This window comes from Antechinus flavipes, chromosome 2, assembly GCF_016432865.1.
Source record: "Antechinus flavipes isolate AdamAnt ecotype Samford, QLD, Australia chromosome 2, AdamAnt_v2, whole genome shotgun sequence".
Classification (NCBI taxonomy): Eukaryota; Metazoa; Chordata; class Mammalia; order Dasyuromorphia; family Dasyuridae; genus Antechinus; species Antechinus flavipes.
In genome coordinates this window covers 43,676,848-43,691,067 of record NC_067399.1, presented here as the reverse complement: position 1 = coordinate 43,691,067, position 14,220 = coordinate 43,676,848, and the positions used below count along the sequence as shown (strand labels likewise).

At 40.5% G+C, this 14,220-nt stretch overlaps 1 protein-coding gene across 1 annotated transcript; it reads left to right on the top strand.

Annotated features, from left to right (window-relative positions):
* Positions 1-5,744: 5,744 nt before the first annotated feature.
* LOC127546401 (chymotrypsinogen 2-like) lies at positions 5,745-13,521 on the top strand. Its single transcript, XM_051973530.1, has 6 exons — positions 5,745-5,857; positions 5,976-6,060; positions 7,701-7,881; positions 10,532-10,665; positions 12,573-12,613; positions 13,443-13,521. The coding sequence occupies exons 1-6, from the start codon at positions 5,745-5,747 to the stop codon at positions 13,519-13,521; spliced, it is 633 nt and encodes a 210-aa protein (XP_051829490.1).
* The last annotated feature ends 699 nt before the right edge of the window (positions 13,522-14,220 follow it).

The window sequence follows — 14,220 nt, the reverse complement described above, 5'->3', positions numbered from 1 at the left end:
AAGAGGCACAGGACTTATTTCTGCAACTCCACCTGGTAGAATGTAATGTCTAGGTCTTGAAGCTGGGATTCAGCGAGTACCCCTCTTTTAGAAAGAGTCAACACCATCCCAGTGACTTTCCTCAAGTGCCTGACTTCATTTTGATACTTCTGGATTCTCATCTCCCCAATTTTTCCCAACAGACACATTCCCCACATGCCCACTCATTTCCCTTAATGACTTCTTAGGGCACCATATTCTAGGAAGGACATCGCCACAAACTGGAAGAAGGGGAAAAGACTGGGGACCAGGCCATATGCTGATCAACAGCTAGAACTAGAGCTATTTAATTTTAAAAAAGGAGAATGGGACATGAAAGCTTTCACCCGAAATTTGAAGAGCTGACTGGAAGTGGATGTACTGAAACTGTCTAGAAGTTTCATGGAATAATGGAAAGAACTATTAACTCTAGAGGCAAAGGACTTGGATTCAAATTCTGTCATCAGAAGTTGCTTCCTGCCTGTTGGGGTATGGGAAAGGAAGGGATGAAGAACACTGGGTAAAAGCAGCAGAGAATCAGATTTAGGTTCAGTGTAAAGAAACACTTCCCAACAAGTGGGAACTCTTTTCCAGAGTGAAAGAAATAGCTTTAGGAGGTATTGGGTTTCCTTTTATTTCCTTTTGTTGTTTTTTTTAAGCTTTTTATTTTCTTTTTTTTTACTTGATGATTTGTTTCTATTTTTATTGTTCATTCAGAATAACTTTGCGTCCTATCCCTTCTCCTCCCAATATCTTTTTTTTAAATAACTTTTTATTGACAGAACCCATGCCCCTTGCACTCACTTCTGTTCTGATTTTTCCCTTCCCTTCCTCCACTCCCCCCCCCAAGATGGCAAGCAGTCTTTTACATGTTAATAGGTTACAGTATATCCTAGATCCAATATATGTGTGCAGAACCAAACAGTTCTCTTGTTGCACAGGGAGAATTGGATTCAGAAGGTAGAAATAACCCAGGAAGAAAAACAAAAATGCAAGCAGTTTATATTCATTTCCCAGTGTTCTTTCTTTGGATGAAGCTGCTTCTGTCCATCCTTGATCAATTGAAACTGAATTAAATCTCTTTATCAAAGAGATCCACTTCGATCTGAATACATCCTCAAACAGTATTGCTGTTGAGGTATATAATGATCTCCTAGTTCTGCTCATTCCACTTAGCATCAGTTCATGTAAGTCTTACCAGTCCTCTCTGTATTCATCCTGCTGGTCATTTCTTACAGAACAATAATATTCCATAATGTTCATATGCCACAAATTACTCAACCATTCTCCTATTGATGGGCATCCATTCATTTTCCATAAGCTTTTTATTTTCAAAACACATGCCTGGATAATTGGACAACATTGACCCTTGCATAGCCTTGTGTTTCAGATTTTTTCTTCCTTCCCCCCACTCCCTCCCCTAGATGGCAATCAATTTGGATTTCCTTTTGATCTGGATGATGACTTGTAGTCCTGGTATTACTCTACAGGTATAGGTTATATGAGGTGGACTCCAAATTTTCTTCCAAGGTTGAAATCTTGTGGTGAATTTGTAGTGTTTGCTCTGGCTTCTCCCAGGCTTGCTTTATCTACCCTTGGGGTTCTAGGATACTCTGAAGGATGGGAGGGGTTCTGTCTTCATTATTATTGGATCAAGCCCCACTAGCTGCATTCCCCTCTCCATATTAGGGTCTAAGAACTAGAACCCTAATTCCATTTAACCAACATTAATTTGGTTTTCTAAGAGAAAATTGATTTCAAAGATATGGCAAGAACATAAAAATACTTTCCCCTATCCCTTCCAGCATACCACACTCAATTTCTCGCTCATAATTTAATTCCTTCAGAGCACTGGTTCTACCAAGTTCACATATGCCAGGTGAGCCCTTATCTCAACTACCACTAAGCTGAGGTGTCAAAGATCCCTTGCCCCTCAGGCACTGATACTCCACTGTTTCCAGAGCATCCACATGATGAGGTACCTTTACACTAAGGTCACTGCGGCTCTAGTTTAAAAAAAAAATCTAGCAATTGTAGAGCATTTTAAGGTTTGCTGAATACTGACAGTTAATTCAATTAGCTGAGCTGTTCTGGTTGCTGGGTGAGTGAACAAGGATTTATTAAGAAGATTACTGTGTGCCAAACAATGTGTCATTTGCTGTATGTATCTATGTATGTGTAAATAACAAGCAAAACAGATTTTTGCCCTCCCAGACATTTAAGCCTTTAATGTCTGCTTGTTATCATTACTGTTGCAATGAAGAGAATATGTGTCAATATCTAGGTACAGAATATGCAACTACCTATCAAGGAGACACAGTAACTTTCTGGGACAGCACCAGCTCTCGGCACTACCTTTGGCATAAGGCGGCATTTGACTGGGCTGTTTTGGAGTCAGGGATCCTAAGATGTAGCAGTGATGAGTGAGAACATTCCAAGTGTGCGACAAAACCCAGACAAAGACATAATGCAGTTGGAGACTGAATATCCAATTGGAGAAATGGCGAGAAATTATATAGGTTGCTGAGTCCTAAAATGAGTTCACGGAACTTTTTTTTTAATGAGTACAGAGTGGAGAGATTCTGGGAAGATGGTGTGATGGAGCAGAAAACTTCCGGCTTTCTAATTTTCCTGACAAAATAAATAAACAAAAAATAAAGAAAAAAAAAAAAAGACAGCCCATTTTCTCAGAGGAATTGTAGACAGACCTATGGAAAGAAACGAAAATTAGGGTTAAGTGATTGTTCTCCTAAAACACTGAGTCTTCTCTAACTCCAAGAAAGAACTGATTTCCAAAGGTTCTGCCAGGGTGAAGTACAAACACCTCCAGCCAAGTCTGCTAGCAAATATCAAGCCCTGACCATAGCTGGGGTGGGAGACAGCTTCCACTTTAGGAACTTTCATCACTGGCTCTTTTCAACAATGCAACCATTCAAGACAACTCCAGTGGACAGGTGATGGAAAGTGCCATCTGCATCCAGAAAGAGAACTATGGAGAGTGAATGTGGATAAAACATAGTATTTTCACTTGTTTGCTTGCTTTTTTCTTTCTCATGGTTTCCCCGCTTTTAATCTGATTTTTCTTGTATAATATGAGCAACATGAAAATAGGTTTTAAAGGTTGCATATATTTAATCTATATCAAATGGCTTGTTATCTTGGGGAGGGGGAGGTAAAAAAAAAAGGAGGGAGAAAAATTTGGAACACAAAATCTTACAGAAATGAATAAAGGGGCAGCTAGATGGCCAAGTGCACAGGCTTTGAAGTCAGGAAGACCTGAGTTCAAATTCCACCTCAGATATTTAACACTTATTAGTGGTGTGACTCTAGACAAGTCACTTAATCTCAATTGCCTTGCCAGGAAAAAAATGTTGAAAACTATTGCACATATTTGAGAAATTAAAATTCTGTTGAGGAACTTTCATGTCCCAGGTTGGGGGGGGGAGGAGGGATTGACTTAAGAGCAAAAGATTGAAATAACTTCCACTGTTGATGGATACTAGATCCAGCTGTGCTGACCAAATGTGTCCTAGGCTGTGGCAGCCATAGCAAGAAAGTAGCAACTAGCACACACCTGATGAATACAGTAGCAGAGGGGCTGTCACACTTGCAAAAGAGAAAGTTCCAGGGTAGAGAAGACAGGTATCATTTGCAGTCTTTTGGTAGCTGTACAAGATAATTCGTGGGACAGTATGGCTGGGAGCCTTGTAGGGACGAGGAGAGTCATAGGCTGGGACCCAACGCAGACCGCAAAAAATACCAGCAAAAGGACCCCCATGCCTCAGGATGTTATCCCACATCTGTTTTATTGTCCTGACTCAGTTTCCCTAATTATCCTTACTCAATCCAGCCTGGGTTTCCCAGCTTCTCAGTTCTGCAAAATCTCCCTTCCCTCTTAATCAGAATACTTGATAAGGATAAAAGATCTTATGTTTTAGAATATCAGAATGCCTCTCCCCATCACAAATTACCAGAATGTCAAATACTGTCTTATCAAGATGCCTCTCCCCATGTCCAGGGAGCCTCCCCCAATTATGTCATCCCTCTCCAAAGGCTCATTCCACCCTGTCAGAGTCCTGTTCCGCTCTCAGCACCCTGACTCTGCCCTTGCCTCAGTCTCCTCCCTGAGTATGAGGCATATGTGTATATATGTCTTTGAAAACTCACATTGTTTGAGGGATTCTTGGAGACGACAGTCTCTTTCAGCACTGGGACCAAACCATGGATCCATCTGGTCCCAGTAAATCTCTCCATTAAATAAATTGTTAAATCCTCTCTAATCTCTATCTTGCTCAATTTCTCCGGCATTTCTTTTTTGGAGGCTTCCCATGGAGATGTTAGAAAATGAGCAGGATTAGAGATAAGAGACTTTTGGGTCTCCCCTTTGGGCCTCAGGGTGGCTGGGGATATGAATTCTTGACCTGGAGAGGGCAGCTCCCTGGATTTTTTTTTCCAGAGCCTCCAGGAAAGAGAGCAGTTTCCAGCCACAACTGCCTGAAGGTGGACACCCTCATTTTGGCCATTGGAGAGTGAGGCTATTTTTGAGTACATTTTGGGGTACCATCAGATTAAGTCTTAAGACCTATTCTTTTCTGTCTGTATGCTAGCATCTGGATTCTCAGAATTATGAATTCCTGACAGGCATAAATTCTGGGCGTGGTGTCCCTGACTACCTGAGTGTACATTATTTCAAAGTCCGATTTTTCTTGTGCAGCAAAATAACTGTATGGATATATACATATATATATATGCATATAGTGTATTTAACATATACTTTAACATATTTAACATGTATTGGTCTACCTGCCATCTGGGCAGGGGCTGGGGGGGAAGGAGGGGAAAAATTAGAACAAAAGGTTTTGCAAGGGTCAATGCTGAAAAATTACCCATGCGTATATCTTGTAAATAAAAAGCTATAATAATAATAATAATAATAATAAAAAGGCAGAAAGCCCTATAAACAAAAAACAAACAAACAAACAAAGAGAATCCTTGTTTCAGAGTTTTGGCCCATAACACACATCCCCTCCAACATTCATCATTATCTTTGTCATTTTAGCTAATCTGAGGGATTTGGGGTGATACCTCAGCATTGTTTTAATTTGCGGTTCTCTAATCAATAGTGATTTAGAGCATTTTTAAAATATGAATAAATGGCTTTAATTTTATTATCTAAATTAGTATGGCAGAAACTCGACATTGACCCACACTTAACACTGTATACCAAGATAAGGTCAAAATGGGTTCATGACCTAAGCATAAAGAATGACATTATAAATAAATTAGAAGAACATAAGCATTTACCTCTCAGACTTATGGAGGAGGAAGGAAATTATTGATATTCTACTCAACTGCTAATCTCGCCTTATTCCTAGGCCTTTTCGAAGGGATCTCTGGTAAATATAATATAATCTTACCTCAGTTTTGAGGTCTCCTGTGAGGTTGGCAACATAAATATCATAAAATATATCAACAACATAAATATCAGCCTCCGTGACCCACAGCAACTTCTGCCCTACTAGGCAAGAAGGAAATGCCAGTCCTAGCTGTTGTCCATCTTGGCAGGAGACCCAGCCAGTCTTGTCTGGGATCCCTCTTCATCCCAGTCTCCCGGTCCTGCACCCCAATTATGGTTCTCTGGCCCAAGGCTTGCTGGACCTCTTGTCTGCCTCTGAGACTGTCCCTCGGTGCCCAGAGGAGGCCCCTGAGCTCTTGAAGTTTTCAGAATGCATATGATTCCTGTCTGTTCCCTTCCTTTCCAGAGAAAGGGTGCCCACTTCTGTGGGGGCACCCTCATCAGTAACAAATGGGTGGTCACAGCTGCTCATTGCGATGTCAGGTAGGTCAAACACAGGTTTTTCCTTCCCTCCTTTGGAGGATGATGGCGACGGTGAAATGGGACGAGTTCTTGGGATATCCGGTGACCTTTGATCCATGGGCCCTTCCCTCTGCTTTAGGACAACAGACAAGGTGGTTGCTGGAAGGCATGACCTGATGTCTTATAGAGAAAGGAAACAAGTTCTGAGGATTGCCAAGATACAGGCTTGGCCCAGGGAAGGGGATGGGAGGAGTGTGGGATGTGCTGGGGATGTGGCAGCTGGGGCTTCCTGCATGGACTAAGGGCATGTACAAGGGAGAATTCAAGCATTTATGGCAAGCAGGCCCTGTGTAAATAAAGGTCAGCTCTCTGATGGGAACTAATAAAATCCAAGCTATGATTTACAATTATTAAAAGTTGGCATTTAAAAAGGGCTTACATGTATACTTGGCCAACAAGCATTTATTAAGTGCTTCTTATGTGCCAAACATTGTGTTAAGTTCTTGGGAAACCACAAAAAGCAAAAAAAAAAAACAACAACAAAAAAAAAAAACAAAAAAAACCCTCCAATCCAAAAACCCCTGAAAAACCCGAAAGCCCAGAATCCCTACCCTCAAGGACCCCACACTCAAATGGGGAAGACTATGTTTAAATAATTGGGTACATAAAGGGTAAATTGGAGGCAGTCTCAGAGGGAAGGGGCAGGGGAACTTGCAAATCGTTCTATAGCAAATTAAGACTTGGAAAGCACTTTACAAATACTATGTTCTCAAGCTACTTTGGGAAGTTGATATACTTATTATTCCTATTTTGTGGATGAGGAAACTGAGACAAGCAGAGATGAAGTGATTTGACCAAGTTTACTCAGCTAGTCAATATCTAAGGCAGAATTAGAATTCAAGTCTCCTTGACTTTCAGTCTAGCCCACCATCTACTGTTTCATGCAGCTGAAAGTCTCATGCAGAGGGTAGGATGGAGCTGAGTCTCAAAGCAGGCTGTGTATATTTGTATTTGATCCCTTGTGAAGTAGGGAATGCAGGTCTTTGCTGTTTCCCAGATGAGGAAACTCAAGCTCAGTGAGCTTCATTAACCTAGACATGATTACACAGAGATGATATAAATTGTTCCTGTGGGGATGCAGGTATACAGTGGAACCTGCCATTTTTTTTTTCAAGATGAAATCTTCCTTAGCTTGCACCAATATAAGCTGTTGAGGAGAATACAGCAGCTGGGGAAAGCTATTTCTTTTTGGAGGGGAGGGGAAGGTAGAAGAGACTTAGACAGAAAAGCAAAGTTGAAGACAGCTGATCTAAGGACAGCCTTTTAGGCTGATTCCCTGGGCCAGGAATTCAATGGCTGAGTTCAGATCCCAAATACTGCCTGTTCTATCCATGAGCAAAGCAACTAGGTGGTGCAGTAGATGGAGTGCAAGGTCTGATGTCCTCCTCCTGAGTTCAGACTTGGCCTCAGAAACTTCTTAACTGTGACTCAGTTTGTCTCAGTTTCCTCATTTGGAAAATGTGCTAGAAAAGGAAATGACAAATGATTCCATTCTTTTTGTCAAGAAAATCCCAAATGCATGTGACCAAAATGACTCAATAATAAAGAAGAAAAGGCTTCCTAATACTTCCAGCAGGATAAAAGTGGAATCGGTGTTGTTGTGAGATAGTGAGTCTCTCATCATCAGAAGTCTTCAAGGAAAGTCAATAACAGTGGTCAAGAAGGACATAGAAGGGATTCCTCCAGATATTTAGCTGGACTGGGTTAGCCTTGAAATTCCTCCTAATTCTGAGGCACTAGGAGGTACCAATGAAGGTTTAGGGATGAGAGGGTCTCAGTCTCCTGTTCCTGGTCTTCCATTCAGATCTTCAAGAACAAAAATTATGACAAGAACACTCTTAGCAATGACATTACTCTGTTGAAACTGGCCATACCTGCCCGCTTCCAGAAAAATGTGTCCCCTGTCTGTCTGCCCAGTGCCAATGATGACTTCCCCGAAGGTACTTCCTGTGTTACAACTGGCTGGGGCTGGACCAAGCACGATGGTGAGTGTGAGAGGGGCTCACTGGGCATTAGGTACTTCTGTATCTTCCATGGCACTTTTTGTTAGTACGTTTACAATTAAGACCTCTCAGTCTAATTCACATATACCAAACGACAAGACCATGGATTTTATTTTGTCTGAGAACTAAAAGACACATTATTATTTTCTAAAAATGTCATCTTTTTAAGACTGACTTTACTTTCACCCAGCACTTTTTAATTAAATAGCAAAGCCCTTCCATAATTTTAAGCTTCAAGCTCAGCATAAATACAAACACACAAACTAAACCTTTTTGAGTAGCCTCTGTGTGCGGATGGTTTGAAGAATCCTTCCGATACCTGCTGACTGCCCCCTTTCAAATCCATTTGTTTCTTATAATTTGTAAGAGTTTCTGGTTCACTTGCAATTATCACAAAATATCAGAAGTAAATCCAGTACTTAGCTCTTCAACCCAGATTTTTCTAATATGATCTCAATAAAAAATTGCTTATATTTAAGGTTATATAGTATAAGCTTTAAACAAATAAGAACCATATTTGTTCCTTGTCTCTTTCCAATCTCTTCTGTGTGTGTTCAATCCAATTTTGTTTTGAATATACCTGTAAGCAATGCATATCTTATTATTTTTTAAGTGATATTGGTACCTTTTGATTTCTATATTAGTTCAGATGTATTGTTCTCTTCTCTCCCTCCCCTGCCCTAATTGTCATGCCTCCCTGCAACAAAAGAAAACAATTGAGCAAAAATACTATCTACAGTGACCTAATTTAACAATGAAAATATAATTTTGTCCCTATAGACCCCGGCCTCTCTCCTCTCTGCTAGGAGGAGTAGGGCATGTCAGATAATGTTTTTTTTAAAGAACCACTATTTGTTTTATGCATGTGTTGTTAGTAATTAGAATTTGATTTCCCATAGAATACTCCTTTTAAAAAATGTTTATTTTTAATTTTTATTTCCCCCAATTATATGTAAAAAAAATTTTTTTGTGTTATACAAATGTAATGCTGGAGAAACTGAAGCAAGATAGAGATTAGAGTGTATTTAATAATTTATTAAATGGGAGAGATTTACTGGGACCAAATGGATGCATGGTTTGGTCCCACCCAAAGCTGAATGAGACTATGGTCTCCAAGAATCCAGCAAACAATGAGAGTTCTCAATGACCTGTATACATATGTGGCTCAGACCCAGGGGGTAGACTGAGGCAAGGGCAGAGTCAGGGTACTGAGAGAGGAACGGGACTCTGACAGGGTGGGGTGAGCCACAGGAGATGAGATGACATAATCAGGGGGAGGCACCCCGGACAGGGGGAGAAGCATCGTGATAAATCCATATCTGACATTCTGCTAGCTTGGGATGAGGAGAGGCATTCTGATATTCTAAAACATAAGAGCTTTTATCCTTATCAAATATTCTGATAAAGAGGGAGGGGAGGTTTTACAGGAATGAGAAGCAAGGAAACTGAGTCAGGACTGGGTCAGGATAATTATGAAAACTGATGAGTGCAAGTAGCTGAAGTGAGGATCTCTCATAACTATTGACTAAAGTAGGCAAAGCCTGCAGGCCTAAGTTTCAGCTTCTTAAATATCATGTGGTAGGGGGGAAAGAACGATTTATAGCCTGTCAACATTCCAGTTCCTAATCAGGGAACAGAACCTATATCACCAATCAGAATGTATATGAGGGGTACTGGAGGTGGATCGGGGCTTTTTCTTGGGTTGCTCTCTATAAAAGTTGCAAGTGGGCACTGGGCAGCACCTCTCTCCTGGCTCCAAACACATCCCTTTTGCTCGGAGTTTGGAGGACCCCCGGCTCTGGCGAGATCCTGAATAAAGAAGAGTTTAATTTTGAATAAAATTGTCCCACACACTGAGAGTTGTGGCATAATACATATGCAGTCATTTTTTAAAACCTATTTCCTTATGTATCATGTTGGGAGAGAAAAATCAGAACAAAAGAAGAAAATCATGGGGAGGAGGAGGAGGGTTGAATAAACCAGGAAAAAAAATGAATATAGCATGTGTTGATTTACATTCAGTGTCCACAGTTCTCTGTGGAAGTGAATGGCGTTTTCCATCCAAAGTTTACTGGGATTTCTTTAGATCACCGAACCACTGAGAAGAACCAGGTCTTTCCTAATTCAATATTGCACAATCTTGCTGTTACTGTGTACCACGTATTCCTGGTTCTACTTATTTCTCTCAGCATCGGTTCATGTCAATCTTTCCAGGCTTCTCTAAAATCAGCACAAGATTCCTATAGAACAATCATGTGCCATTGCTTTCATATACCAAAATTTATTCAGCCCTTCCCCAACTGATGGGCAACCACTCATTTTCCAATTCCTTGCCACCACAAAAAGTTGCTACAGACATTTTTTGCCCCCGTGGGCCCTTTTTCTTCTTTTATGGTTTCTTTGGGATACAAAGTAAAAACATTTCTAAAGAAAGTACTGAGCATCTTTTAAGCGCTCTTTCACAAAAGTGAATGAGAAAAGGGGGAGAGCCAAGCTTGAAAGAGTCTGACATAATTTTCAGTCCAGACTCTATCAGAATCATTTCTTCTTGAATCCTTTCCCTATACTCCACTTCTGCCCGTTCATTTCACCAGCTCTGTTTAACCTACTCTCCTGTCTTTTGTCTCTGCAGCCTATAGACCCCCAAACTTCCTCCAACAGGCAAAGGTGCCCCTGCTGTCCAATACTAAATGCAAGAGATTCTGCGGGAATTTTGTCAAGAACACCATGATCTGTGCTGGAGCCAATGGCGTTTCTCCCTGCATGGTACCTGCCTCTCTCTGTCTCTCTGTACTCTGGTTTTTCTCCTCTCTTTTAGAATCACAAATGGATCCTATTATCTATATTATAAATGAGGAAACAGAGGTTTAGGAAATCAAAGTGATTTAGCATCCTGTTAATAAGTAGCAAAACCAGTCTCAATCTGGTGATTCCCTCCCACCTCCAGTTCCATGACATCCCTCATTAATCACTGTTACAGAAGAAGAGTGAGAAGGAACCTCAGGATGTCTAACACATCTTCAGTCTCCCTATAAACTGCCTGTCACAAGTGGTCATCCATCTTTCCATTAAAACCACTCATAAAAAGGTACTCCCTGCCTACTCTACTTTTAGACAGATTTTACTGTGAGGGGCAGTTAGTTGGTGCAGTGGACAGAACTCTGGACCTGCAATATCAGTTCAAATCTAGATTCAGACACTTAGCTGGGTAATCCTGGGTGAGACATTTCACCCTGTTTGCCTCAGTTTCCTTAACTGCAAAATGAATTGGAGAAGAAAATGGAAAACCACTTGCCAAGAATACTGCAAATAAGGTTACAGAGTGTCAGATATGACTGACAAAAATTGAACGACAAAAATTATCTTTTGTCCAGTTGGTGACACTGTTGAAAGAACTGAGATCTTATGGAGTAGCTGGGGGATGCAGTGGCTAGAGCTCCAGGCCTGAAGTCAGGAGGTCCTCAGTTCAAAATCTGGTCTCAGAAACTTCCTAGCTGTATGACCCTGGGCAAGTCAGTTAATCCCGATTGCTTCAGAGGGAGGAAAAAGAACTCAGATAAAGACATGAAAACATTTGAAGAGGGAAAAGCACTTGGATAAATGTAATCTTTATTATTTTTGTATTTTCCTCCCCTCCTGTAATTAAGAAGTTCAAAACAAGCCTCTGTGGTGTAATGAGAGACTCTATTCATGGTGTCATGATGTCAATACCTGGAATTAGCCACCAAATTTTCAGTTCATCATTTTCATTTATTTCCATATCACCTTACAGCTTCAACAAGCTTCTAAGGCAGAAAAGATAAAGTAATGTTATCTCCATATAATGGTATCCTTTTCTGCCATCCCATGAAGCCTCTGGTCACATGACAACAAAGTATCAGCCCCAGGATTCAAATTCAGGTCTTCTGAGTCTAAATCACGAGTCTAGATTTAGGTTCAGTGTAAAGAAATATTTCCCAACAACTGGGAACTTTTTTCCAGAGTTAAGGAAATAACATTAGGAAGTATTGGGTTTCCTTTTATTTCCTTTTGGGTTTTTTTAAGCTTTTAATTTTTAAAACATATGCAGGGATAATTTGACAACACTGACCCTTGCATAGCCTTGTGTTTCAGATTTTTTTTCCTCCTTTCCCCCAACCCCTCCCTTAGATGGCAACCAATTTGGATTTCCTTTTGATGGAGTTCTTCAAAGATGTTCTGGATGATTCCTTGTAGTCTGGGTATTACTCTACAGGTATAGGTCATATGAGATGGACTCCAAATTTTCTTCCAAGGTTGAAATCCTGTGGTGAACTTGTAGTGTTTTCTCTGGTTTCTCCTAGGCTTGCTTTGGGTTCTAGGGTACTCTGAAAGATAGGAGAGGTTCTGTCTTCATTGTTATTGGATTAAGCCCCACTAGCTGCATCCCTCCTCCATATTAGGGTCCAGGAACTAGAGCCCTAGTTCCATTTAACCACTGAATATCAATTTGCTTTTCTAAGAGAAAATTGACTTCAAAAATATGGCAAGAGCATACAAATACTTTCCCCAATCCCTTCCAGCATACCACACTCAATTTCTCTCTCATAGTTTAATTCCTTCAGAACATTGGTTCTGTCAAGTTCACACATGTCAGGTGAGCCCTTATCTCAACTACCGCTAAGCTGAGGTGTCAAAGATCCCTTGCCCCTCAGGCATTGATGCTCCACTGTATCCAGAGCATCCACATGGTGAGGTACCTTTTGTACTCATAAGGTCATTGAGGCTCTAGTTTAAAAAAAATCTAGCATTTGTAGAGCATTTTAAAGTTTGCTTAATACTGACAATTAATTCAGTTCTGAGCTGTTCTGGTTGCTGGGTGAGTGAAAAAGGATTTATTAAGCAGATTACTCTGTGCCAAACACTGCAACAAATGCTGTATATGTATGCATAAATAACAAATAAAACAGATTAAGCCTTTAATGCCTGCTGTTATCATTACTGTTCTAATAGGGAGAAAATATGTTAATATTGTATGAAATGGAGAGATAAAGTGAAGAACTTACAGGAATGTTTAAATTCTTTTTCTGTATTTTTTATTATTTCTATGTCTCTGTGATCTGCATAAGTATGTTGTGTGCAAGCCAATATTTACTTAAAACTAGATATATTTATTTAACCAGAAATGATGATATTTATCCTTTCAATGTTATCAATATTTAGATTACTAAATGCCATCAGCTCAGTAATCTGAAATCTGAAGGTCTGACTGATGATACCTCTTGGAATCAGGGAAACAAAACATTCCGTTCTAATCTGCTTTTAGCACTAATATTTGACATTCAATTAGAGGAGAGGGCACCTATTTCTCAATGCTCCCCAACTTATGATGTAATCCTTTATAACCAAACCTATAAAAACTGTATGTCTTTCCTAAATCTTTAGCCCTTCTACTGCAAGCTCTCCCTCTTTCCCTCCTCGCTGTAGAATTGCTCATTCTCATGAAAATTTATGAACTTTTCTGCTTTCTACTGAGTGGTCTCTGAGTAGTCATTTTGAGTAAGGGTCTTCTACATCCCTCACAGTTGGAGGCTCGTCCAGGATGGGGTCTTTGTGGGAGATGGCTATGTGCACCCTGAACAAGGACAGGTATCCACGGAGTAGTTTTCTCCATGGTCTCTGGCTTTGGGTGAGCAGCCTCCCTCCCCTCTTAGACAATGACCCGAGGCAGGTATATTCAGTGGAACAGAGAATTGAAGATTGAAGGAAGTAGAGTCCTGATGGCCAGCAGTAGAAAAGAAACATGTGTTCTCGAGGTCACACTCTTGGGAAGTCTGGGATTCTATTGGCTGGGTCAAGGGAGATCCTGAGGGATTAGCCCTCCTAAATTTATTTTTGGTGTGGACTACTGTTGACCCCAACGATAAAAGACTTTTCTAAGGAGGCTCTCAGGTGGCTGTTCGGGTGTGAGGATAACAAAGGACCTCTGCCTGGGTGTGAGGGTAACTTAGGGCCTCTGCCGACACCTGGATCGGGTCCAGGGTGGTATAGAAGCAGTCCAAAAACTTGTATCAAGATATTAGCTAGGGAATTCAACACTGGGATGAAGTCCCCAGATATAAAAATGAAGCAAATTGGGAGGATGTATATCCCAGAACTTTTTGGGGATATCAGACTTAAATCTGTATGTAAAAGGTGAAAATAGAGTTTTATGTTTGTCTGTGTGTGTATGTCTGCTTTGAATTGCTTTTGTTCTGTGTTAAAAAGTTAGCAAGTCATAAAAGATAAGAATTCAGCCTCTGTGTTAAAAATGTCAGGCTGAATTGTGGGAATTGGAGTTCATTCAGAGTAGTAATTCTTTCT

Coding starts and splice junctions, on each gene's coding strand:
- LOC127546401 (XM_051973530.1), top strand. CDS start 5,745: ATGCATATGATTCCTGTCTGTTCCCTTCCTTTCCAGAGAAAGGGTGCC. Junction 5,858..5,975: donor GCTGCTCATTGCGATGTCAG/GTAGGTCAAACA, acceptor CCTCTGCTTTAG/GACAACAGACAAGGTGGTTG. Junction 7,882..10,531: donor GGGCTGGACCAAGCACGATG/GTGAGTGTGAGA, acceptor TTGTCTCTGCAG/CCTATAGACCCCCAAACTTC.